The 26,960-nt window shown below is 36.5% G+C and overlaps 3 protein-coding genes across 7 annotated transcripts; 1 reads left to right on the forward strand and 2 right to left on the reverse strand.

The window, feature by feature from the left end:
* Positions 1–1,175: 1,175 nt before the first annotated feature.
* LOC123312777 (vacuolar protein sorting-associated protein 13B) lies at positions 1,176–16,704 on the reverse strand. Of its 3 annotated transcripts, none has more exons than XM_044897265.1 (41): positions 16,386–16,704; positions 16,158–16,335; positions 16,017–16,101; positions 15,786–15,967; positions 15,474–15,684; positions 15,161–15,297; positions 14,941–15,104; positions 14,530–14,761; positions 14,206–14,440; positions 13,834–14,149; positions 13,228–13,585; positions 12,843–12,977; positions 12,450–12,696; positions 12,207–12,388; positions 11,984–12,147; positions 11,799–11,928; positions 11,529–11,690; positions 11,207–11,469; positions 10,704–10,898; positions 10,431–10,651; positions 9,789–10,381; positions 9,491–9,707; positions 8,958–9,264; positions 8,702–8,902; positions 6,088–8,653; positions 5,741–6,002; positions 5,477–5,684; positions 5,255–5,419; positions 4,999–5,163; positions 4,746–4,942; positions 4,494–4,674; positions 4,135–4,429; positions 3,937–4,085; positions 3,789–3,884; positions 3,367–3,723; positions 3,078–3,312; positions 2,651–3,005; positions 2,405–2,589; positions 2,172–2,356; positions 1,935–2,121; positions 1,176–1,882 (listed from the first exon to the last, which is right to left on the reverse strand). In XM_044897265.1, the coding sequence occupies exons 1-41, from the start codon at positions 16,470–16,472 to the stop codon at positions 1,242–1,244; spliced, it is 11,631 nt and encodes a 3,876-aa protein (XP_044753200.1). In that variant the 5' UTR covers positions 16,473–16,704; the 3' UTR covers positions 1,176–1,241. The 3 variants fall into 3 exon arrangements, with proteins under 3 accessions (XP_044753200.1, XP_044753199.1, XP_044753198.1); XM_044897264.1 differs by having other exon boundaries at positions 12,207–12,385; positions 15,474–15,702; XM_044897263.1 differs by having other exon boundaries at positions 15,474–15,702.
* A 155-nt stretch (positions 16,705–16,859) lies between these two features.
* Positions 16,860–18,696, reverse strand: LOC123312779 (RING finger protein 37). Its single transcript, XM_044897266.1, has 2 exons — positions 18,682–18,696; positions 16,860–18,109 (listed from the first exon to the last, which is right to left on the reverse strand). The coding sequence occupies exon 2, from the start codon at positions 18,076–18,078 to the stop codon at positions 16,879–16,881; it is 1,200 nt and encodes a 399-aa protein (XP_044753201.1). The 5' UTR covers positions 18,079–18,109; positions 18,682–18,696; the 3' UTR covers positions 16,860–16,878.
* A 447-nt stretch (positions 18,697–19,143) lies between these two features.
* LOC123312860 (WASH complex subunit 2-like) lies at positions 19,144–26,674 on the forward strand. 3 transcript variants are annotated; one of them, XM_044897413.1, is made up of 8 exons: positions 19,144–19,161; positions 19,480–19,906; positions 19,977–20,120; positions 20,346–20,449; positions 20,661–21,272; positions 21,398–21,614; positions 21,726–24,252; positions 24,439–26,674. In XM_044897413.1, the coding sequence occupies exons 2-8, from the start codon at positions 19,733–19,735 to the stop codon at positions 26,379–26,381; spliced, it is 5,721 nt and encodes a 1,906-aa protein (XP_044753348.1). In that variant the 5' UTR covers positions 19,144–19,161; positions 19,480–19,732; the 3' UTR covers positions 26,382–26,674. The 3 variants fall into 3 exon arrangements, with proteins under 3 accessions (XP_044753348.1, XP_044753350.1, XP_044753349.1); XM_044897415.1 differs by lacking the exon at positions 19,144–19,161 and having other exon boundaries at positions 19,175–19,906; positions 24,439–25,439; positions 25,620–26,674; XM_044897414.1 differs by lacking the exon at positions 19,144–19,161 and having other exon boundaries at positions 19,175–19,906; positions 24,439–25,300; positions 25,391–26,674.
* Positions 26,675–26,960: the final 286 nt, after the last annotated feature.

The raw sequence follows: 26,960 nt of genomic DNA on the forward strand, positions 1-26,960 counted from the left end.
CCTCTTGTTGAGAGGAAGGAGCAAAATTTTCAATTGCCGCCGTGTATACAAATTTGGTAGATTTTTTTTGGACGTCACCGTTACAGCATCAGAGGCAAAACATTTCCTAACTGCCCCTGTACATAATTTCGTAAGTGCCGCCATCTAAGTTTGAGTGTTGAAAACTACCGTATGAGGTAACTCTATGATATGCAGATTCCTCTTTGTTTCGGATTGCCATACCATTTAGTTCAGGAATATTCTGATAGGTGGTGCCACAGTTTGTACATTACTCAAAGTTCCACATCGAATTCCTTTCGATAAATATACAGGGCGCAACTGAGAATATATGAGCCAGAGATTATAATCTTCGATATGGAATCTAAAGCAGTACAGATGACGTCGAATAAATGTTTTCCCAGAGACAAATTGCGATTTTGGAATGCCCCGGTGGGGTTTGTTCAAAGATATTACATATTACAAAATTTTTGCTTGTCGGATCGCCCTTTTTGGGAACTTATAATAATTCAGAGTATTAACATAATTTACATTTTGATAGAATACTGTGATTGTGATTAATTTTGCAGGGAAATAAAAGTGAAAAACCCTACTTTTGGTTTTACAATGGTTTTACAACAGCCATGGTTTAGGAGAAATTCTTATTGTAATTCTTTAGGAGCGAAACCTTATTCACTAGCCCCCGTATATTCGATGTAGGACTTTGAGTATTATAAATTGTGTGGCGCTACCTATCAGAATTCTTTTGAACTAATTTGCTTGGCGATCCGAAGCAAAAAGGAATCTGCACCCCCTGAGGTAACTTTCAGTGTTCAAACCTAGATGGCGGGACTTACGAAATTATGTACAAGGGCAGTTGGAAAATGTTTCTTCTCCAACACTGTACAGGTGACGTCGAATAAATGTTTTACCAGTGATAAATTACCGTACTGATACGATCTCGAAATGCCTCATTGGGGATTGAACGGAATCCGCCTTATGGGCGATGATGTCGCTCTCGCTGATATTAAACATGGACGGGGAACTTAAAATAGTCTTGAATTACAGAAATTTGTTCTTCATGGGAATTTTATGAAAGTGTTCCCAAATGCACTGAAGAATCTATAAACATAGCAAAATGAGTTAATTTTTTTGCTATAAAATGAATACCGCAGGGAAAATCTCCAATAAAACAAAAATTAAAAACAATAAACAACTTCTTTATTTCTCATCTTTGAATAGGTATTGAATAAAACGTCTCACTTTTATAATACAGGGTAGTTATTGCACATGTCCAAATTCTCGTGTTTCGCCATCGCTAGCAAACAGAGGAAATAGTTACGATCTTGGGGATTCACATAGAAACTAAGCACTTTCTTCGACTCCGCTTCACTATCGTTACCTCCTCCTGGCGAAGACAAAGGAGATATACTCATTTCAGAAGGACCCTTACTTCCACCAGCCACTTGAAGCATTCCCACCGTATTTTTAACGTAATCCGCCACTCTTGCTCTAGACGCTGGATCCATTTCAACTATCACGTCGTCTTCCACCTTCAACACAATCGGTTTGGTAGGAACTAGTTCCAAAGACAACAGGGTTGGATCAGAATTACTCTTCAAAGGTTCCACCTCCGATAAAATAATACTGTTCTGGACAACATCCTCATCTGCGTTCACTATTATCAAATTTTTGTTGGTTATTATTAACGCCACCGAAGCGTATTGAAAATTCGTGGACACTGAAGTAGCATCGGTCATGTGAAGGAACTTGGAACTGTTCTCGCTGATTGTGTTCATTTTCCAATCGTATTTGAGGATTGAGCTATTACTGGAGAACATATTGTGAAGTATAGGCTGATTACGCTGTTCTGGCAGGTTATTCCAGCCTGCACCTTGCAGTAATCCTGAAGGAAATTCACGATTAAACCAAACACTGGGCTGTTACAAATCAGTTACCTTGTCCGGTCAAAGCCAACAGTTCTGCAGCCCCGCTCAACGGTTTTGTTATAATACCGACAAGGCCCAGACCAAGACCGGCAGCTAAGGACCTGGGCGATCCTCCTTCGGCTATCACAGACTGTAGGGGATGATGCGCTATTCCTCCGATAGCGCCCAAAATGCTTATACCCAAACCAGTTAGACCCTGAAAATGAGAAATTGAGACACAAGCCACAATCGCAATCAATAAATCACCTGCATGAGTCCCTCAGTAACACCTGCTGGTCTTTGTCTACGCTGTTCCTCAGCTCTCTTAACATGCTCCTCGTCCAGTGTCAAATAATCCAAGTTTCTAGCTACACTAGACGCCATTTTAGTGAAAGATTGCAAAGTACCAGCTGTTACATGTTTCATCAATGACGCAGATCCGTGCGTGACACCTTCAGAAAGGAATTAGATTGATGGAAATTATGCTGCATACAACTCACCATATAGAAATTCTACGGGACCTTGCAGGAGTCCCCTGAAAGGTAAAGCAACAAAATCTTTCAATCCGGAACCCATGGCTCTTGCTAAACCCACTGGACTACCAAGGATTTCAAGAGAACTAACCATCCAACCTGCCCTGAATATGGCGCCAGACAAATAGTGCATTGTAAGCGTATGACCTAACCTGAAAATCAATAGAGTTTATACCAAGATTAGAGTACACTTTACTTTTCTTTTGTGGTTACCTATAAGCATTAGTAAACACCCTTTTTCTCTCGAACTCGGCGAACAAGAGAGGCGACTGGTCCAGAGCCAGATACATCTTAATGGAGGAATGTACAGATAACATCACGGAAATTGGGTCGACTAGCATACGACGTATGGTCAAGGGATGTGCTTGAACCGCACTTTGCCACAATACCATATCAGGAATGTAAATAAATAATGAATTGTCAAGTGTGGGTTTACATTTTGGCGACTCAGGAATGAAAATCAGGTTGGTTGGCATGAATATATTCAAATATTCAGATATAAGAAGAAGGTATGTGTCTTCCAAGTAACAACTGAATGGCTGCAAACTGAAAGTCAGCTCTTGAATACCTGCAAAATTGAGAAAAATGTGTAATAATCTCATGCTACTAGGTAGCAAGATTTTATTCATTCAATGCATACCTGTTACTTTATGGTTCCTTGGATCAACCCAAGTATCAATGGTTAGGGACAATTTCAACGCAGAGGAAACCCTTATTTCATCGAAAAGATTCTTAATGGGCACATCTAAAGAATGCATCCTCCTGAATTGCACTGGCTCTTGCATCAACATAACTACCGGAAAATCATAATTTCTCTTGGAGTAAAGCTGGTTGTCCACTTGTATATTTTGAACATACAACTCCATTTCCATACACTGAAAAATCGTTCAGATACAAGGGTGATCATAATATAATAAATTTTTACCCACATCGGACTGCATTGTAGATATAGCTATATTATCACATATTAACGAAGTGATTTCATCCACATCGGCAGTCTTTTTATCAATATCCGAAAGCAGCGTAAATGTGAAATTGTTCACAAATACCATTACGTTCAGTAGATCCCAATGTTCCAGCATCGGAATGGTAGAGCAAAATAGTATCCTATGGGGCTTTTGTCCAATCATTATCTGAGAATCTGACTTCCTTCTAGTTAAAGGATGGAAATTTACAATTTCACTCATGCCATCTTTCATGTTTGACGTTGATAGGGTCTGATAATTGACGTCCCCAAATTCTTGCTCGTAGGGTTTAATAGCTTCTGCAGAGAAGCTATGAATAATCTGAAATCATACAAAATAATATAAACACATAAATCCATTATTTGAGAAAACTTATTTTATATAACCTTTGGTGGTTCGTTGTGACTTCTGCTACCTCCAGCTTTAGACAATTCATGAAATTGCAAAAGCCTTGAACGAATATCTTTGGCATTAATCTCCACCTGGAATATACGCATAATAAATCTGATACTGAAACTTTTTTCATCAACATACTTTGCTTACTGACTCCACTTTGATATATGTGAGGCAGGACGAGTTTTTCACAAATATTCTAACATCTCCATGAAATGGTATCTTCACATACTGTTCAGAATCATCTGCCAAATTGATTTCTGACGACCAGACAGAACCTTGTAACAACCCTAAAAATACAAAGATGATGCTATGGTAAGTGAAATCATTAAAAATTACCAAGAGGATCCTTCGCAAACACCAAATTTTCCTTGTTGGCTTGGGGTGGAATATCAGGGAACTTATCTGTAAAGCTCATCATTGAATAGTAGTTGCTGTTACCATCTTTAATTTCACAAAACCATTTGAAATGTTCCGTTTCCTCCATGATCTCTGAACCTTCTCCTTCGCTTGACTGAGCGCAGTACAAAGTAACACCAGAATTGTTTTCGATGTATATTTGAGGTCTAGTATCATGATGAACGCTGATGAAGTTCTGACTTTTACCCTCAAAGCTTGTGATGGCAAGGGGTACCTGAAAGAAGGTTAGTTTTAAGTCAAATTTGAAGTGCCTGAGAATTTTGACAAGGTTAACCTACTGGTTCAGTTTCACTGATGAGAGATATGGTTTTCCTAACGAAAAACTCATCTACTCTAATAGGTTTGGACCATCCCAAAGCTGGATTCAGAGAGAACACCATGTAAAGTACATGTTCGGCAGAACTGCTCTGTTTGTCTTCTTCAAGATTGAACCATTGCAAAATAGATACACCTTGGTTCCTGAAAGCGATTGAATATTAAACCCCAGAAAACCTTGAACCGCATTTGATAATTCTAGGTTATGAACTCACTTCTCATACATGCCTGAAGGTATAGTAACCACATTACATGTGGAATGATCAGGTATTGCATACATATCAGTACTTGGTACGGCAAGGCATATAACATACATAGGAAAACGTGTATTGTTGCAAAGGACATGGGTGGATGCTATCTTTAGCAATCTTATGTCATTGACGATATAACTCCTTATAGATAACCTACTAATCTGCAGATAAACGGAAATCAGCAAGTTGCAAGAAAATTCACTTAATCCTCACTTACGTGCCGTTTGCACTTCACATTGCACACAATGGTGCCATCTGCTGGAATTATACCTAGAATTTTTGGCATGTAGAAATTTTGAGACCAAGTTGCAGGTTTTGCGAACTGAAGAGGATCAGATGTATACTTCTCATCGTTGATATAGATAAGAATGTTGAAAGTGTCCTAGAAATCAACCGAATTGATCTTGCAGTGTTCTGATGATATAACATTTCATGAATATGTAATGGCTAGACGTATATTGTGTCATGCTTACCTCGATTTTGGGAGGTGTTACAATTCCGTTATGCTGTAATGTGCACACTTCTTCTCCTTCCATTTTGATTCCAATCATACAACCACATATGTTCACTAGGAGACACCAAGGCAAAAGCTCAACCATTAGTGTACTTGAATATTCACAAGAGTTGTGATATTTCACCTGAAATAGGTTTAGAAGTTTGGTTTCCGAAGGGTAAATTTTTGCTGATTGAACTACCTGAACATGAGTTTCTGGCTGATCTCCAACCACCCACTCTACGTTGTTCAGTTCTTCTCCGAAATAAGGCCATTCGTTCTCTTTGTGTGTTTTAAGATACTCTATTATGTCATTGATATCTACTTTATCCATTCTTCTAAAAAAAGTGTCGTGATCGATGAGGCTGTAGTTGAGAGGTACGTAAGGGTTTGGACTTGGAGCGACATTCCTAAGAAAAAACCGACACTTAAAACTTTTTAAAGGGAAATTAGTAGCTACACTCACTCCAATTGAAAAGTCAACTGATGTGAATGGTCAATAGTACCAGGGCAGTACAACTGTTGTTCCTCCCCGTGGCTTTTAACCATAATATCCCCATGGTAGTTCAATAGAGGGGTTTCAATGTGAACTTTGGTGCTTATGGGCAAATTTGATTTTATAGAGAACAGTGGCCACAACATGGCCAAGATTTTTTTTCCATTTGAGAAATCTTGAACCACAACCCGACACCACACACTCAAAAATTGGCCTCTCTCCATCAGAGGGACTGGAAGATGTTATATCGGAAATGATGTTATATAGGAAATGCCTAATTTTTGTGCAATGCATAGCAAATTGATTAAATTGTTTACCTTTTACAAGCCAAGGCTGGGCGCTCTTCGCATGCTCCATCAAAGGAATATCTCCGCTCCAAGAAGTTTCCAAACCATAAAATCTCAATCTGAGGAAATGGGCCTTATCGTAATTGATTACCATGGACGTAGTCATCGAATTTCCAGCGACCACTTGATTCACGATCTTCCTGTTATCGGTAACGTTCTCGCGTACGATCTTCAGCTCAAAATGTTCCGATAACATGTTGGCAATAATCAACTGTCCAGAAAATACGACCTGCAGCTGTGTTGCAGACAGAGCGATGACGGTCAAATTTAGAGACAACTTTTTTTTCTCACTTATTTCAACGATTTGTGTACCAACTTCCAAGGAGAAGGGCTGGGACCATAACCACTCTTTACCCTCTAAGGACACTCTCATTTGTTGCTTTTGTTTCTGCGTCCTCCAACAATAAAGATTGAAATATCTCGGCATCAGCATGATTTCTTCATCGGTGTCATTTTGACCGAACTTGAGGGCCGTATTTGTATCATTACAAATTATATAGCGTGTTAGTACGCAGAAATTCAAATCTTCCGATTTGTTAGTGATGAAACTGGAGTAATTCAGATTCCACAACTGGGCACTAACGGCTAGCGTGTGGGCTATGCTCGGTGAAAAACTGACGGCAACAGATTTGGAAATGAAGTTGCAATCGCACCTCTTCGAGATACTGGTTTCGAACTTAAAACCGGAACAATCGATCATGGGCTGCATTGTCAAGAAGGCATATTCAAGCACGAGGACTTTCAGTGATGTCGTCATGTCTACTAGGAAGGTATTGAAATTCCAACTGGAGGAATGAAGTTTTAAACTGTCGAAAATTATTTCTGAGAAGCATTGGCTTGAAGGGAACAGCATATCAGGATTGTATCCCTTAAGGAATGGGGGAAGAATTGTGTACCTTTCTTTGTCAAATTTAGTGTTTAAAGCGATACGAAACCGTGAAATGGAAAATGCTACACTGAAGTCTGGTATGAGAGATCGGTTGAAATACGAGTCTATTCGCATACATGCGGCCAAAGCATGTGGGGAGAATATCGAGAATATATCGACGTCTTCTATGCTCGACCTTGAGATCGTAAGCTCCACCCTCCACACGCATGCGAAAGGTGGGTGTGGCTTTGCTTTGGGGAGTTCCAAGTGCAAAATTTCATCCTCGGGTAAAACAAATTGGGTGTATGTTATGAAAGAAGCGTGACATTCTGACCAATACTCCAAACTGCAACTTATCTCAATCTCATACTCTCCGTCTATAGACACTTTTAGAGGCACTGGGAACACCCTCACTTTTGTCAGACACCTGGGTTGCGGATATCTCCAAGCCATAGCAGCGATATTTTTGTTCCAAAACATGACTTGGTAAGGTAAAGGCATTTCATCGATGTTATCAGTAGTAGAGTCCACAAATTGAAAAGCGCCCGCTCTCAAATCGTCTTTGTAATACTGTTCAGAATCCTGTTGTTGAATTATAGTCTCGGGAAAATCTACACTCTGCTCAGGAACTTCTCGACTCTTCCTTAGGTCCCTCACAAACCTGATTATATCATCCATTAGTACATTCAAAACTTCCAGTCTTTCCGGACAAACTGTGAGCATCAAAGAATCGCTCTCTGCAATTATTTGAGATTGCGGATTGTCCCCTAAATATTGCCAAGATTCCCAATACAGCAAAAGGTCAATGGCAATGGTCCACGGATTCAACACCAATTGGGAAACGTAATCACTCTCATATAGCAAAGAAACACATTCCAGTTTCACGAAGTTTGTCACTTTATCCGGTCTGCTCAGCAGGCTGAAATTATTCTTTATTTTTCCCACAGTCAATCTCAGCTTATAATCAGTATTAGTTTCCCAGATCAAAACCAACTGATCTGAGGTAATATTGATGGTGTTCAAATTGAAAACTTTCGTTTTAATTTCTTGAAACCGTATGTAGTTCTCTGAACTTTCTGGTATCAAGGTCAACGGTATATTGTACAAGGAAATGTTAGACTTCATGGGAGCAACCTGGAAATTCTCAGTTTGAATACAATCCATGATTGCCTGTTGGATTCCTAATATATCGTAGCAAATATCCTTCGAACATAAGATTCTAGTAGGCCTTGCGAAATCCACATCCAGCACCGAGTTATAATTCAACTTTGTCGTAACTTTAACAGTGAGAAATGCGGGTGGTATGCCTGTTTCCGGATGTGGCATACCTGCCAGAGTTTCCAAAATAGTTACATGGTAATCTTGAGCCGTTGGAATTGAAGTGGTAGGCGAATATTTACTACCACTGATTTTCATCGAGATGTTAAACAGACAGAAGTGTACTTTTCTGGTGTTTTTTTCATCCAAGATGTATAGATTAGGTTGGGATAGAAGTACGTAGCACAAAGGAATAAATCTCCTGTCGAATTCTTCTTCTGATATAGTTTCACTCAGGGATTGTTTGGAACCTTTGAATTTTCCTTTCAAAGATACTTTATTTTTCATTTTGGTTATGGACGGAACTATGCCAATTGTATTTATGGATTGTTTCACATCCAGAATAGTCTCCTACAAAAGTAATACTTCACAAGGGAAAATATACGACTCAATTCTTACCTTGATTTTCTGAAGAGGTTTCCTGTTATCTTCATGAGCATTCTTTTCATTATAAACTGGATAGTCCGAACCGATTCGATACAGTGATAGACTTATTTTACCTCCAGTAAGTAGAACTTCCAAAGGGTGTACATTGTCTATATTCATAGAGGAACTTTTCAAGACAGTGAAGTGTTTTTCACTATCAAAACGATATATATCCTGAAATTTTTACACTGTCGATTAACCAGCAACACCAATGAAAAAAGTTATTTACGTGTTTAAAAGACGATCCCACACTTTTGAATTCAGAGCTTTCTATACCGGAATCTCTCAGTGCTTCCACCTCTGACTCATCATGTTCCCCAACAAGTTTCGAATAAGGAAACCGTATTTTCTTCCTCGAGGTCTTCACAGGCTGTATAAATTCGTTGAATTCCCCGAAAAGATACAGCGCTAACTTGATCTGGCACAGACACAGGCTGACGGCAACATCTGATACAATATTGACTTCAACTGAATTACAGCACACTAATACGTCCCTGTAGACCATCGCAGGGGCGGTGATAATGGATAAGTCGATTCTGAAAATGAAGAAGGGGGCGCAAATTTACAAATTATTCAATAACATCCATCAAGTAGGTTCGATTTTGAATGAGGCTAATGATTGATGGATTTTCTGGAAAACAACAAGTATTTACTTGCCCACTCAAGTATATGATTCATTTCAATCCATTTCCGTTAGCATAACAGCAATATATTTTATAATTTTTTCAGGCGATGCAAGCAAAAACTGAAAAATATACATACTTTTCGAGGACAGCCCATAAATGCGTACTAGGATTAGAATTGATGCAAACTTTTTCCAGGTTATTCCACTCAACAGCCGGATTTTCGCTGCTACCGTGAAGACTGGTTAGAATACCGGAAGGCATGTTAAGAATAAGTTCCACATCCGCCCAGGCACCTGTATTCAAAGATGTCCCGATGATATCCAACTGGTATTGACGATCTTCCATCTCACTTCCTGAAATGAATGACAACCTCACCCAAATTATCCAAAATATTCATGTTTAATCTCATAAACCTAGTGGAGGTTTATAGTCACCTGGTATATTCAATATTCTAGAACGAGCAGCATGCTGGTATAAATCCGGCCTGTAAGGTGTCCTACATATGGGATTCACTGCACTTGGACACAAGGATATCTTGGAAATTTGAAGCATATACACGTCGTGGTCAAGTTTCATATTGCCCCTCTTCTTCGACATCGACACCGGAATAATAACCCTAACATCGTGACATTCCAAGTAAGCCAAGGGGAGAGCTTGATTGGTAACGTATGATACGCTCTGCGAACCTTTACCCTTCTTCTCTGGCATCTGAATCGCGAACAAGGGTTCCAAAACTAGATTGAAATTTCTGAGAGTCTTAAAAGACAGTATGAAATCCGTTGGTTTGATTGATACCACAATTTCCGTTATGAAACGTGTCGGTATGGTAGTTGAGGAGGTGGAAGAAAGTTTGAGATCCTTCTTTCGATGTAGAGTGCCCCATAAAGTATGAGTATGCCGGCAACTAGCTCTGGTTATTGTTAGATTTATGAAGGCGTTGTCCTCGTGTCTCTCCTCGCTTAGGTAGTCATCACGATGTCTCATCACAAGACCTGAATACGGACCTGGTTGCCACTTATCTTTCACTCTACAAAATAATCATCAGGAGTTTTTTCAAATTGTTTATTAACACTCACAGTTTGAAATGTTCCACAGACATCGACCCTACTTTACTCTTGATTTTCAGATAAACATTTTGAAAATCAATTGAACTCACAATGTCTTCAGTATCTATTACTAATTTAAGTTTAGGCTTGTTTTTTCTCGACTCCTTCGTCATTGAATTCAGTTCGATGGTGAACTTGGTGATTGTCCACTGAAGCCAGGCAGTGAGTTTTGAATCTTGGTCTGCTTCAGTCTGAAAATATTCGGGGTCAAAGGAAAACGATTCTATTTGATGGTTTTCTTACCAAGTTGATGGAAGATGAGTTTTGGCTTTGTTGGTCTACAGGATTTTCTGGAATCGTCATTATTGATTCAGATTTACTGTCTATAGATTCCAGAATTCTTGTGTTATATTCCTGTTGATGTTTATTCTTTTCTGATGGAACGAAACTGGATGCAATTTCAACAAGACCATACAGAATGCTAGCGAATAAGTAAACCTAGAAGCGATATGAGTGTATGGTACACGGGAATGTAGTAAATTATTATTATTATATAGTACTGTCGACTGTAACTCCAAACACAAAAAAATTCATGAGAACTATTCGAGATCGTCAAAATCTAATTTTTTTTTAATAACTCAAAAACGAAGAATCGTAGGAGGCTACGGTTTTCACCATTCTTTATTTCTCTGAAAAAGAGCTCGGTAATGTATCATCCGTTTTCTCTAGCTCTCATAGTTCTAGAGTTTCCCTCAGTAAACAACGAATTTTGCCCACCCTGCACATAGAATAATAAAGCAAGATACCTGAATTTCGCATGTAGATATCAGAACTGGGGTCATATCGACATGAACACACACACCTAAACTGCTAATATCATGTTTGGATACAGAAGTAGCAGCAGGTGCATCTTTATGCAAGGTATTTTCCTCCGGTTTTGAATTCTTCGTCGATAAACCAATTGTGGCATTCAAGGAGCACGGTTTGAGGCAATCCATCTTTGAGCCATTCTGAATTGTGTAACAGCTGAGGTCTTTGATTGTTAATGTCCATGGAAAACAAGACCTATCTGTAAAAGTCACGAAATATTGAGAAGGGGTCGAAGTCGTATTCGTAGAATTCCCTTACCAGGCGACCAAATAGTTTCCGGTAAACTGATTGGTAGGTGGGTCATGTATTTCTTAAGATTCTGACGCTGGGTACAATGAGTTAGCAAATTTGGCAGTTTTATCACCATGATATCTGGTGGATCTTTCTTGTTAACAGCATGATTCACTGCTTCTTGAATACCTATTCAAAAAATAACAATAATACATTCAGGAAAAAATTATGGATATTATTTAGAACAATACATTTGAAAATCATCATTTAAACAATGAGATTAATTTCAGTATCTACCTTGTGAACCAACAGCCGAAAGTGAAACCATGGGAAAGTAAATAGTGCACTGGCTTATTTCTCCAGAAACAATCATCGACTTCCACACGTTGAACCAATCCCTCAAAAAATTATAAATCTTCTCTTGCATCTAAAACCCAAAATCATCAAAATCCCAATATGCACTTCAATCTATCAGCTCTCACATCGATTGGTTCCTCTTTCAATATTTTCGATCTTTTCGAGACAATCGAAGATTTTTCTCGATCTGAACTGCTGTGTACCGACTCCAAAAGCATACTCGACTTTCTTGTGGAATCGCAGAAAACGCTACTGTCTGCGCTTTTAACTTTATATGGGGTATCCGAAACTTGAATAAGAATTTTATTATCACATTACAAAAACTGAAATTGTTGAATAAATCCTTACAATTTGCGAAGGAATTGGTCCTGTAGAATTGAGGTTTGTAGAGGAACCATTTGAAGACTAGGGGGTCAACACATATCCTGATTTCTTGGATGTTATAAGTTACAATCGTAGGATGAACCTGATTATCTGGATTAATCGGATACTGAATTGTTGCAGTAAACAATGAGGTTATTTGTGAACTACTGAAAATGTTTTCAATTCGAATCATTACAACAACATGAATAAATCAAGTTACGTTATCACCTTTGGAATATAGTACTGCTGTGTTTAGGTTCTGGTCCAGAAATGAATAAAATTTGCTGAATATTCTCGTTTAAATATTTTTTTGCGCTTGATGCGCCGGCAGAGTTTTCTGATAATTTATCATGGTCAAATGTTTCGAAAATGAAAGCCTTGATACTATCCAAACTCATATCCAAGGAAACTGTGGTGTAAGTTGTAACTTTTTTGAATCTTATTCCTTCTATATACAATTCCATATAAGGAAAACCTGCAAATGTAACCATTTTTTGTGTCTCTCCATATTTGAGTTAACAAATTCAATACGCTTAGAAAAAAATCAAATTAATGCCAAGTACGTATAAAATGAAGAAACAGACATGTTAGTTCTTAGGACTATCACTAAAAAATGATTACCTGCATCCCTACAGGCATCAGTCATTATAGAGGAATTCTGCAAGTTGCTATTTTCACCATCCAATTGAAACAAGGCCATAATCAAATCATATATGAGTAACATCTTGGCTTTAGTTCCATTCAGTGTTAAATTTTCTGCGAAAAAATAAGATCATGCACTCCCATCCTCAAAATAATCAGAGTCATTTTAAATACAACCAAACCCTGATTGATTAATTGTTCAAGGGTCAGAAATAAATCCTTAGATGATAAAATGAAGAAACAAGAGATGTTAAATCCAAACTGAACTAGACTAAAGCTGCTTGGCTTAGGGAAACAGGAAAAAAACCTTTCATATGAGCACAAAAGTTGTCTGGCTGTAATATTCATAGGAAGAATGCCTCACCAGATTCAATGGTTAGCTCAAAATGGGTCACATTGGGATCTGTCCAGTACTGCGGCTTCAAAATTTGTCTCGTCATGAAGGAAGCGTTGAACGGCAACAGGATTGTCGTTTGGCAATGTGAACTCACGACAAGTCGACTGGTGAGTCCCAAAACTTTTAGTTCGAACTTCTTGAAGCAAGCGTCGAACAAGCCCTTCGGAGGATCAGGTAACTGGCAGGTGGTATAAACCAATCGGTTTACATAAAAGGGAGTGATGTACAGTAAATCCAAGCACTGAAACTCTACAACTAACTTCACATTTTCACTTTCTTGGTGAGCTGCCTGTGGAACAGTCTGTTGAGCATGGGCAGAAACTTTCTGAAACAAAATTCTTGACTGATCGTGTATTTATTAGGGGCTCCCTTACTAGTGGAAGCCCCTAATTTCCAAGGCTGCATGCACTGACAGCTGCGAAACGCCAAACTTGTCTTATTTGTTGACTTACTTTCAAGATAGGTTAGGTTAGTTAAATTTGACATTTTGAAGTATTCTCGATGGCGCAGGCGTGAAGCTCCAGTGCGCCAAACCCATTTTTAATATTCATATACATTCACATTATTAGTTACCTTATGCTTTCTGTAAAGTTTTCCCTTTTTTGGTACGAAATGAGGGTGATCTGCAGTTTCAAATTCGATGACTGGTGCAAAGAAAGTAACCTTAACTGAAGCTAGAGGTATAAATTCGTTAAGGGCATCGAAATCTTCCTCAGAGGGTGGCAGTAAATCTTGATAGTCCGGGTCTGGTGCAGGTATATAATATGGTACATATTCATAGTTGATGGCAGCCATAATCATGCTAGAGATCCTATGGTGAAATCCGGAACAAAGTCTCAATTTCAGAGGTGCGATGAATATCCTTGTATAATCCCTTTCCGGCAAATTACTGAAGAAAATTGCAAACATCAGATGAAGAAGATGAGAAAAGTCTAACCAAATCACCTATATTCCAAATTGGAGGTCATTTCAGTCAGTTTTTCTGGTGTAAGATCTTCAGTGATAGCCATTTCGTGGATATAATCAACAGCAAAAGCTGGAGTCCTTTCTAGCAGCACAGATTCTGTCAAATTTATCAAATGGTAGTCCCAGCAGTTGTTGTAGTGCTTTTTGGCCCCCTTGTTCTCCAAAGCATCAGCGTCAAAAAGCGAATTGAATTTGTAGTAAGAGGATTGAGAACCTGAGAAATAATAGCTAAATCAATCAATCAAATGATACAAAGATGGCCGAGTAGCCCTAAACTAAACAAATAATTGATGTAAGACATACCTATTCTCAGGTAGGGTATGGGTTTGCAACCTTCCGGACTTTCCATTACCGAGCAACTACAATAACCCAGCGGACTCAAGAGTATCTCACTTATTCCAAATGTAGAATTGAGCCATTTCGGGCCATGGGTAATTGTCTCTGAATATATGCCTTGCAATTCAAGAGCTAATACCGGCATATATCGCAGTTTCTTATGTTGGTAATAGTTTCTTTCTCTACTAGCGTCAGTAACCTGAAAATTAATGAATAGTCCCACTGGAAATCTCGAAAATTTGCTTGTGTGATGGACAGACACTGCAGTGAAATAACAATGAAAGAGTATTTTTTTTTTATTCCTGTACTTCACTAGGTTGAAGGACTTCAGTCGATGACCATTGACATCAATACAGAACAGTTTTTATTATTATTTACCTTGAATATCACTGATGCCTTATCAACATAAAATCCTATGTGTAAGATATGGTCAGTCTCTGCGTTTTGTTGGTTCATCCATTCTTCATTTGTAGGATCTGATAACACAGATGAAACATAAGACCAAGCCCAACCAGTCCATGTTTCTGCATTATCATTGTTATCTACAAAAGTGAAAAGCTATTATTTATTCTATTCCACCATATTGTTGAATATTCACCTCTTATTTCTGTCAAACCAGAACTCTGTGTGTTTGGCTCGTGATCTTCTTCTCTCTTTTTCCTTTTCAAAGCGAAGCAAAGTAGTATCAGTCTAATAAACATTGGCAACTGCTGTTCCGACATACCAAACTCTAAACTAAAAATATGAGTAATAATGCCAATACAGAGTAGGGAATTTGGTTGAACAATAAATTTTACAGAAGGTATCTCAGAAAATGTAGTTACTATACACAAACAGACCTAAATAATCTGCTACATTTTATACAAATACAAATCATAAATTTATTAAATATGTGTATACCAATGGATTACCTATTACAATAAATATCCAGACGAGTAGTGGAACTTCTAGATGCAGAGGCGGAATGATATGTTCTCAATAAATGCATAGTCATGGAACATTTGTACAGCATAGGTTCTTGATAAACCTCAATTTTCCCAGCTGCATTTCTTTTGTCAAGACATATTGTTAGATCATTTATGCAAATTAATTTTCTCATTTTCACCTCATCAGAGCCAAGATCTGAAGAAAACAATGCTTCTGAATAAACTCTAGGTATTGCAACTTGATCTGTTCACACCTATATCATTATATAAAAAATTATACCACTGCTTTTTCTATACCTGTAAATGAAGGTTCCCAAACTTCATTAGCAGACTCAAATTTAAAATGTTTGATATTCATCGATAAAACTATATCTTCTTCTACATATTTCAATATCAAGTTGTTACAATAAATCCTTATATTCCCAACGATTTTATGTATAAGGCTAGCGAGATAACCTGGAGGTGCTTCTAAATCTTGACTAAAATTAAATAATAAATAAATAAAATAAAAAAGTGTTTTCTCAGTACCTCTGAGCTTTCAACTTTTCTCTCGACTTCCCTGATGAAGAGGAACCTGAACTCACATCTGAACCACGAAGCTTCAGAATACATTCTACAAAAAATGGTATATATGTATGGTATGTATGAAAGGACCAGAGTTCACCATACCTATAGTGTTTATTGTTACTGTGATTGGTTCAGAAGCCAATTTTGTCCATGGAACATGAATGAGAAGTTCCCTTATATGTCCCGAAACAAAACTAACAGGTAAATGTAATTCTTGCTCCAAAACTTCTAATCGTAAATCTAAGTTATGAAAACAAGCATCACCTCCCCATAATGAGACCTAAGAAACACATTATTCAGTATATTGTGCCTCGAAGAAAATACCCTTACCGTGGAATCTTCTAATCGAAAATTTTTGATGTATTTGTCAACATAACTCAGTAATATGGGTGTGATATAAGATTCTATTTTGAACATGTTTTTATATGAGTTCAAAACATAATTGTGAAGGAATCAGATTGAATATTAGTAACTTTTGAATAATTAATTCGTCAGTTTTTTTCTCTGATTTTCATCATTTTTGTCCATTAAAATTTTCATGAATCTCAGTCATTGAAATTTTTGGTAATGCAATGAAAAGGCACACATTAGATGTTATTTTTCATTCATTTCAAACAAATTACATCGACAGTTGCCAAATTTGACAGTTTAAAAAATTTAAGGTTATATAGGCCCGTCACCTAGGTAACCTAAGCTACGATCAGTGGCGTACTAAACAACAAGGCAACCACGTAGGAAATTAATTTTTCAAAATATATTTCCCTCCGAATGTACAATTACAATAAATAAAATATATTTCAAATGCACTTTGAGAAGTATTTATTTACAAATGGAGCCTTTCAACATTGCTTCTTGAAAAGCTCTTAGAGCAGCATTTACATTTCAAGTACACACAAATTCCATTTAAGCATTTTCTGCAATATATATGTTTACATGGTAAAACAAACAGTACTTCCGAACTTTCACACTCTACACAACATTTAGTTTTGACTTCTTTGAATTGTTTCAATTTTAATTTGAATGTGTCAATCGTTATTTCATCCCCATCATCCAACTTAATTTTCTTCACATAATTATCACAGCAATTATCACTTGATGCACTTTGCTTACGACCTACAGTTCGTGGTTTATTAAAATATTCAGGTACTGATGAATTTTTCAGTAGAAACATGTCTATTCTACACTTCAAAGCAACATTCAGAATAGGTTTTGATGTTGCTGTGAATTTAAGTCCAGTGAAAGGGTCCCCTGGTTTTCTGCCAAATTGCTTTTCAGATGATATATGTTTATCTAATGTACTTTGATCTATTGTTTTACCACTAGGAAGAGTCATAGGTACTGACATTAGTTCATAGGTAAGATTATCTTTGAAATCCTCAGGTATGCCATCATGGTTTCCAGAAGCAGTATCTTTACACTTTTCATTGGCTTCATTCTCTATCAGAGGCAATAAAAGGGAACTAGAATCTGTATTATGTCTGTTATACAGTGTTTCAACAGTATTTTTTGTTACTTCAGCACAACTTCTTGCCACTTGTCCCCAAACCTCTATAGAACCTAAACAAGGTACAAATTTACCTGACCTTATTATTCTGATCTTGATATTTTTAGTATTATGTGATACATTTCCTACCCTCCTCAAGAAACAAATATGGTAATTTTGTGGTAAACTTGGTGGCAATTTGTCTTTAGTGTATCGACCGTTTGAAAGAAACACAACTCCGTCTTCATCATGAAACGATTTACCAATTGAAACGAAACTTTCGGAACATTTCGCAAGAATTTCAAGTCCAGTAGATCTATGATTACCAACAGTGCTTTTGATTATGATGTAGTGAATATCAACAGGACAAATCAATTCAAAATCCAAGTCAATAGGTGGCTTAAAAGTTGTATAAGCCAAAAATCCGTTAGCCTTCTCTATATAACTTTTACTAATTAAATTCTTAGCCTCGTAACCACCCAATGCACTTTTATCACAGATTACTTTTGGATTGAGAATAGGATGCAAAAAGTTTATCATACTGCTTATTCACAAATTGACCAGTGATCTACTCTAAATAGTGATGTTATAATTCGAATTAAAAATAATCGGTAATCCGATTATTGAAATAATCGTCCTCATCCGATTATTGAAATCGAGAATTCGAATGAAAAATAACCTGATTTCGGAACCTAACTTTAACCGCGTTGCATGGAGGTTATGGACGATGAATGATATTTCATTCATCGTTTCAGGTTATTACCTGAAATCTGAAACCTTTCGAGTTTCGGGCCTCGGCATTAGGTTATGGTGTCGAGAACCGGGCAAATCTAGATTCTAAAGGTTCTAATATAACCCCCCACTCTAGTCCGGTCCCTACCGAGCTTCGAAACTCGCTCGAGGTTTCGTTTCGAAAACATTCAAATGATGAGATAATTCGAATGTCTGCTCGACAATCTGCTGCTACCTGCGACACCATTCGAATTTATCATTCGATTCGAATGCTCGATTCTTAGGTTTCAGTACAGAACACAGGTTTCAGACTTTCAGGTTATTTTTCATTCGAATGATCATTCGATTATTGAGATCATTCGAATCGTCATAATCCGATTATTGAAATAATCCGATTATGAACAACACTAACTCTAAATAATTATATGATGGTAGTTAAAACACATTAATCAAAATATGTCAATATTGCCAATCAATAACCTCATGTGCTGTGTTTTGTTGATGTTTTTTTTTTTTCGACAAATGTCGAAAACCAGCTGTGTCAACCAGAGAAATATAAGGAGTCTTCTCTGTTATCTGTGGTGTCAACTCACAAAAATGAGTTGAAAAGTAAGTTATGATGAAATTTTTTTCCTGAATTCAAAACATAATATATAGAAATGAGTTGCTCGAAAAATCAAATAATTATATCAATAATTTTCAAAGAGAATTTCCTTTTTGTTTCGAATCTTTTTTGTTTGGGGAGCAAGGTAATAAATAAAAATAAGAATTCTCTATTGGCAGCAATGCGGAAGAAACTTCAAATGACGAGTCTATGGACAATAAAATAGCGAATGTGATAAAAAAAATGAGCGGGAATATTTAACGAGTTTTCAGATATTTTTTATTCAGGTTTCATTAGAGTTTCTCATTTTTAGAAAAACATTTTCAGTGCTTAGAAACTTCCCCATATTCGTCGTTTTGAAATTTGATTCACAGCTCACAGAACACAGAAGTTTGTGTTTAACGGCTTTTCTAATTTGTTCATACATCTTTGTTGAACGTGATTTCTGTTAGTGCTTGTTGTTTCATATTTATGAATAGAATTTGCTCGCCTTGCTATAATAATGCTATCAACCACCACTCGGTTCTTTTGATCTTACTTTTCTACATATAAATTTGATGTTTATTCCAAAAACATAAGTAATTTTGTTTTTGTTGTTTTGGCAGACCTGACGAATTCGTTAACCGACAACGCGAGAGACGCGTCTTGGCTGTTGTTCTGTGCTGCTGATTCGTTGGTAATTTAAATCCTACGAAGGAAAAATTTCAGAATTTTTAGTGTTTTGTTAGTGCTTTTTAAACAGTTGTGAAAGAGAATGGTGTCAAAATATGTCAAAATGATTATTATTGTTTAATATCGAATAGACAACGTCAAAATCAATGAAATTATTCATTGTTCCCATATAAAAGTAAAATATCAATGCAGAAAATGTCTTCATTCGGAAATTTAACATTTTATGGCAAAAATGGATTGAGTGATCCTTACTCTTTGAGTTATGGAAAAACCACTGTTGGATCTTCTAGCAATCATCATATCAGGATTAGAGGTGATAACCAAATATCCTGTGTGCTTGATACCAATGAGTTTGGGGTGGTATGTATTCTATTGTTATTTTGCAATCAGTATATCGTTTGAAATTTCCACTAAAATCTAATAATTTTAGACAACTCTCATAAATGAATTCGAAAATGAAATTGTATGCGTCAATAATGTTCCAACTATAAAGTACACAATATTGAAAGATGGGGATCATATAGAATTTGGAAAGAAGAAATTCAAATATTCAAATCCTTCTTTGAAAGAAACAGTAAGTTATTCATTATTATGATGATAGTTTAATGTCTGAAATATAATATTATGAGCACTGTTCATTCCATTTAGAGAGAGAAAAAGTTTATTTTATGGCCATCGACCTAGGTCCTTCAGCCCCCATTCCATTTATTCATCTGGAAAAGTGATGCTAAGAAATTTTAAAATTATGTGTGTTTTGTGATTCGTTCTCCTATTGAATAATTGGTTTATGATGTTTCAGTATGTAGAACAAACTCAGCAAACTCTGATTACAAAATATGGAATGTCCGAGAACTTGAGGACAAAATTAGATATTTCTTCGAAGTTGCCAATCCAACTCAAAAGGTGATTATTATTATCCTTAAGTTCATGAATAAATATGGTAGGATTGTAAGAATCATTTTAGTTATTTGCCAGAAAGTGGTTAGGAATTATAATTTATTTTCTTGTGCCAATAAAGTATTATATTATTAGTACTGTTTGAAATATTCTTATTAATTAATGGTCATTTTCATTCAAATCTGTGGTTTATTATTATTTATATTCTGTTATTTAGTTTTCAGGCTGCCAACTCAAGTAAACGAAGATTTTCAACTGGTTGTAAAATAACAGAAGTTAAAAGTTCGCCTAAAATTACAAAAAAAACCTCAATTCTCTCGAGCCACACAAGTACCCCGCAAAGTGCTACTAAAGTACGCTTTTCTCAAAGAATGGTTGCTAGAAGAAATAGCACACTGGCTTCTGTGAAGGAAAATGAAGTATATGACTTCCAAAATCCAGTGGTTAACTTCGTTGCCAGTCCCATTCCCAAGAAAAGGGCTTCATTTTTGGCTGGAGTCGAAAGTCCCTTGGCCAAGAAAAATAATACTTTTGCTGGAAGTTCAAAATTTACAAGTCCTCTACCTTCTAAAAACAAGACCTATTCAGGAAATATTTCAGATGTCTCTGACAATGTAACCACTCCAGAAAATAATGTGACTGCTGCTGCTATTACCCCATTGAACGTATCTAAAAAAAGCAAAAAGTCCATGAATAGGAGTAGGACTCTGTCCTATGTGGATTTTCCTGATAATTCGTCTACTCCAAAATCTGCTATTAAAATGAATAGATCTAGCTCTTTGTACAAACCAATTGTGGAAGATATCACACCAGCATCGCCTTTACCAAGGTAACATAAGGGTCCAAATAAGAACCATTGCTTTTTATTTTAAATTTTTTCTTCTTTCATACCTACGATATATTCTTGTATGATGAATTTATTTCAATATTACTAGGATTTTCAATTGTTTTTAGATCTTCCTTGAGAAATTCCTCACTCAAATTACCTGCTTTCACACAAAGAAGATCTGTAAACGTTTCAAGTGCATCAGATAACGATAGTTTTAATTTAGCACTAGAAGAAGAAACATCGTTGTCAGGAAGAAAAAGGAGCAGAGATGAAAGCTCTTTTGACTTTCCTGAAAATGCAAAGCGTAGGAGGAGTAGCTCTTTCAAAGGATTTGATAAAGATGTAAGTGGAAATATATTTTCTGAATCTTCGTTCATAATTTTCGAGCACTTTTGACTCACCCTGTATGTATTTGGTATAGCAAGCTAAATTTATATCATATAATATTTGCAGGAACATGATCAGAACTCTCTACATGATTCAAGTTTGTCAGGAATACACAATCTGTCTGATAACTCCTTCAATTCAAATCAAAATCAAAACTTATCAGCTTCTAATAGTTTGAAAGATGGACATGACCTTGAAGATCAGTCTATAGTTTCTTGGCATGAGGAAATGTCTCATAACGATCCTACTCAGTGTGTAGACTCTGCAATGACTTTTGCATCTTCGATATCATCTAGATCTAGAAGGAGTAGTGTTCAGAAACCAAGGGGAAAATCGAATGTAAGATCGAAGAGTTTGAACTTGGACAGAAAAATAAGCAAATCTACTGATAAACACTCTAAGACTTTGGGTGGCCAATTGGATTCGGCACATGGGGTATCATTAAATGATCCTACTGATTGTGTAGAAACCGCAATGACTTTTTCCTCTTTTATATCACCCCGACCTAGGAGGTCTTGTGCTCAGGTAGAAAAGTCAGATGTTAGATCAAAAAGTTTGAACTTTGACAGAAAAATCAACAGATCCACTGGCAAGCATTCCAAAACTTTGGGCGACAATTTGACATTGCCTGACGAGGAGATATCATCTAATGAATTGGCAGAATATGCAGAATCCTCATCTTCCATGTCGTCCAGATCTAGAACATTGATAACGAAGACTAAGTCAAATATAAGATCCAAAAGCTTGAACTTGGACAGAACAAAAATCGAATCATCTGATAAACACTCCAAAACATTAGGGAATGATTTGATTCCGGTTTCTTCTGATGGAGAGAGCATGTCTTCCCTACAGCCTTCTTTGTTTGACCAATCTCTCGAAAGCTCCGATGATAATGCACGCCAAATTTCATCCACACCTCTAGTTAAAACTACATCTAAAAGTCTTTGTTTCAAGACCAAGTCTTCAGTTTTTAAAACAAGATCAAAAAGTTTAATTGCAAGGAGAGGACTATCAGTTTCCTCAAAAACTACCAACCGAGCCTCTCTCAATGTATCGCCGATTGCAGTTAGTTCTTCAGTGCTGAGAAGATCGAGGAATGGTTCAAGCAGAGCTCCGTCTGCAAGCGCATCAAAATCACGTGAACATTCAACACTAAATTCAACCAAAAAACTCTTTGGTTCCTTGTTAGATGCTTCGTTACCTGATTATAATGATTCAACTAATAAGCTGTTTGAAACTAACAAAGATTCATCAGCGCACACAGTCAATTCATTAACACCGCGCAGATCGACAAGGGTGAGCAAAACACAAAAAAGTTTCTCTTCCAAGACTTCATCACTCGAATCAGACATATCCATAGATAATTCAACTACAACTTCAGTCTTCAAAACACCAAAAAGGCCTTCTATTTTGGAAAGTAAGTCCAGCAGTTCTTTCATAACTTCCGATAATGATTCTGAGTCCTTGAGAGTCTCCAAGTCTGTTTCTTTTTGTGATTCTTCGTCTGTGGAAGATGTTGCTTTGGATATAAACAAATCCACACCTGGGAAAATTTTCAAATCACCAAGAGCTAAAACACCCAATAAATTGGCCATCGCTGGCACTCCTTCAAAACCTGTTAGTGATCCAACTGATGTACGTTCTATGGAGAAAATATTCGAGAAAACCCTCGAAAAATCCCCGAGAAAGCGAGTCACTTCTTCAAATTCTTTAGAGAAAAGTCTGGCAAATTTAGATGATCAAGAATCAGAAACATCCATCAGTGAAAGCTTCAAATCTGTTCCTGCTGGCAAAACGACTCCTCATAATATGAGCATAACTAGAGGGAAAAAAACGCCTAAAAATGATTCTACGGAAATAGCTGGGGTGAAAACACCTCAGAATGACCTCACCGACGTCGCGGGTGTGAGAGAATTGCTGAGAACCCCAAGAATGAGGAGTTCCCCAAAGAATGATCTCTCAAATGTTGTTGGTGTGAAAAATATTATGGCCACTCCAAAGATTCCTAATTCACCGAGGAACGATCTAACTGATGTTGTAGGTGTGAAAAAATTGTTGAGAACTCCTAAGGCCCCACAATCCCCTTACAATGATCTCACCAATATTAGAGGCGTAAAGAAGTTGTTGAAAACCCTTAAGGTCCAGAAATCTCCCCAGAATGATCTAACAAACATCAAGGGTGTGAAGAAACTGTTAAAAACACCTAAAGTCCAAAAATCTCCCAAAAATGATCTAACGAGCATCAAGGGTGTAAAGAAATTGTTGAAAACCCCTAAAGTTCAAAAATCCCCACGCAATGATTTGACCAATGTCGCAGGAGTTAAAAAATTGCTCAGAAGTCCTGTAGTTCAGAAATCGCCCAAGAATGATTTAACTAATATCAAAGGTGTAAAGAAGCTGATGACCACTCCCAAAATTCAGAATTCACCCAAGAATGATCTCACAAATGTGGCTGGAGTCAAAAAGCTCATGTCCACACCTAAAGAACAAAAGTCTCCGTGGAATGATTTAACTCAAATTTCTGGACTGAAGAAATTGATGGCCTCTCCAAAACAACAAAAAACGCCTGAGAACAACCTTGCTGACGTGAAAGGTAATACATATTGACTCATTGTCCACAGATTCTCAAATGCTTATTGTGTTAATGTCGCATGCAACACTGCAAAATTGACTAATAAATCATTTACTCTGTTAGTTTGATACTTCAACATTGACCCGATAAACATTTGGAAATTAGTAGTCTGTAATGGCCTCTAACTTAATTTTTATTTTATTTCAGGGATAAAAAGAATTTTCAAGACTCCCAAAGCACAAAAGGAACCCAAAAACGACCTAATTGATGTGAGAGGTATCAAACAATTACTGAAGACACCAAAAAACAAAGCTGCTGATGAGAGTCATGATTTATCAGGTATTGATATCTTGTTTAATGAGTCTCAAGAAAACAGTTTCGATAAACTACGTGACAAGAAGCCAGTTAGAACATACGGTAAATCTCCAAAGATCAATAAGAGTCAAGAAGTGCACGTGGAGGAAGTAAAAACTCCCGAACATGTTCTCAAATGGCTTGAAGACCAATCGCAAATTGAACACATATCTCCAAAAGAAAAAGTTGAAGTTAAAAGGGGAAAGCGCAAATTGGCAGTTGCCTCTGAAGTATTAGAAGAAACTTCATCCTCACCTAATAAGAAATACAAGCCAACACCTAAAACCAGATCAGCTGATGCTAAAGAAGATCAAAACAAATCAATAGAATTGAATCTTTCTTGTAGTGGAAAGCCAACCTCTACACCCATAATTAAAAAAATTGATTCCCTGATGACATCAAAAGTTGAGACATCAGTTAACAAAAGGCAAACCCGCCAGAAAAACGTTTCAAAGTCTGAGAAAGTTGAAATTGAACCTCAAACAGAAGTCAAATTAACAAGAGGTAGAAGAAAACTACAACAGGTTGAGAAAATAGAAAATCCACCGAGCCCAAAAAGAACTAGAAACAAACCGGAGAAGAATTCCACAAAAGTAAGCGAGAAATTAGATGAATCTAGTCCAATTCCAATTGAGAAAAAAACAACCCGCAGCACAAGACAAGCTAAAAAGAAGGATGATTCTGATGAGAAAATTCCAGATGAAACAAACACCAGGTCATTAAGAGGAAAAAAACAGATTCAAGTGAATGATGACAATAACAAAATTGAAGAAAATGAGAAAATTCTGGATGAAATAAAGACCAGGTCATTAAGAGGAAAAAAACAAATTCAAGTGAATGATGACAATGACAAAATTGAAGAAAATGAGAAAATTCTGGATGAAACAAAAACCAGGTCATTAAGAGGAAAAAAACAAGTTCAAGTGAATGATGACCATGACAAAATTGAAGAAAATGAGAAAATTTTGGATGAAACAAAAACCAGGTCATTGAGAGGAAAAAAACAAATTCAAGTGGATGATGACAATGACAAAATTGAGGAAAAGCCAACCAAACGGACAAGAAGCAAAAAAGAAACCGAAAGTGAGAATCCTCCGAAAGAGGAAAATCAAAACATTGTAAATACCAGAACCAGGAATAATACTAGAAGTAAAACTAATGTGAGTTTGAATGATGAAGTTGAGCCAAATAAAAAACGCAAGGCAAATAAATCAGAAGTTGATCAAGATAGTAAAAACATTGAAGATGAACCTGCTCCTAAAAGAAGAGGCAGGAAGAAAAAAGAGGAAGAAGAAAACATCAAAGATAGTGTAAGTGAAGTAACTAAAAAAAGTAGAGGAAATAAAGGAAAGGAAATTGATGAGATAAGTGCTGTTATTGAAACTGAAACCAAAACCACTAGAAGAGGCAGGAATACTAAAAAGGAGGTTGAGGAAAGTAATTCCATTACAGAGAAAGATTCTCAATCAATAAAAAAAGCAAAAACCAATACTAAAGATGATACTGAAAAAGAAACTTCTCGAAATACTAGAGGAAAAAATCAAAAGAAAAATCAAGCCAAGAATGAAAAGGATTTGTCTGAAACTACAACACAAGGAGAAGATGATGAAAGTACAGATGACAAAGTAATAGTTAAAAAAAGTACAAGATCCAGGAAAGGGAAAAATCAGAAATATAACGAAGATGAATGGGATACCCCAGTTAAAAAAAAACGATTGGTGAATTTTAACGAGGATGTTGAAATACTTCAAACACCAAAAGAAGATTCCAAAACTGGTGTTCAGAAAAAAGGATAGTGTTTATAAGTAGTAATTTTAATATATTTTAGTTTTATATGTTGTATATGTTGATGTATAGAAAAATACGATTATACATAAGAATTTTTTTAAATGTTTTATTGTGAGTCATCATTCTTTATCAAACAGGATTTTTAATGTATTTGAAATAGCATCACTGTAAAATATGAGCATACACAATTTTTATGCATGTGTTAGATTTAGCATACCCTTTAATGAATTGAATGGTCCAGCTGTATAGCGTTATAAAATCTAAATATATATTTTTATAAAGCATGAAACAGTCATTAATGGAAAGAATTCTATTTTCATTTTCAAACCCTATTTTTTTCTAGAATTCGAGCAGGATTCGAAAAAACTATTGTATGAACTCAGTTAACTGAGAATTATTAGTTCACTGAAAGAAGATCGATAATGCATTCTCATTTCTGACAATAACAAACATGGAAACAAGAGTAACAACAAAATCAAAGATTAGAGACGCCTTTGCCTAATAAAATTAGGGCAGCTCATTTTATATTTGACGCCAAAATTCCTGCTTTTTATCGACTCTTCCCACCGTCGCAGCACCTCCGTTTT

This window comes from Coccinella septempunctata, chromosome 5 (genome assembly GCF_907165205.1).
Source record: "Coccinella septempunctata chromosome 5, icCocSept1.1, whole genome shotgun sequence".
NCBI lineage: Eukaryota > Metazoa > Arthropoda > Insecta > Coleoptera > Coccinellidae > Coccinella > Coccinella septempunctata.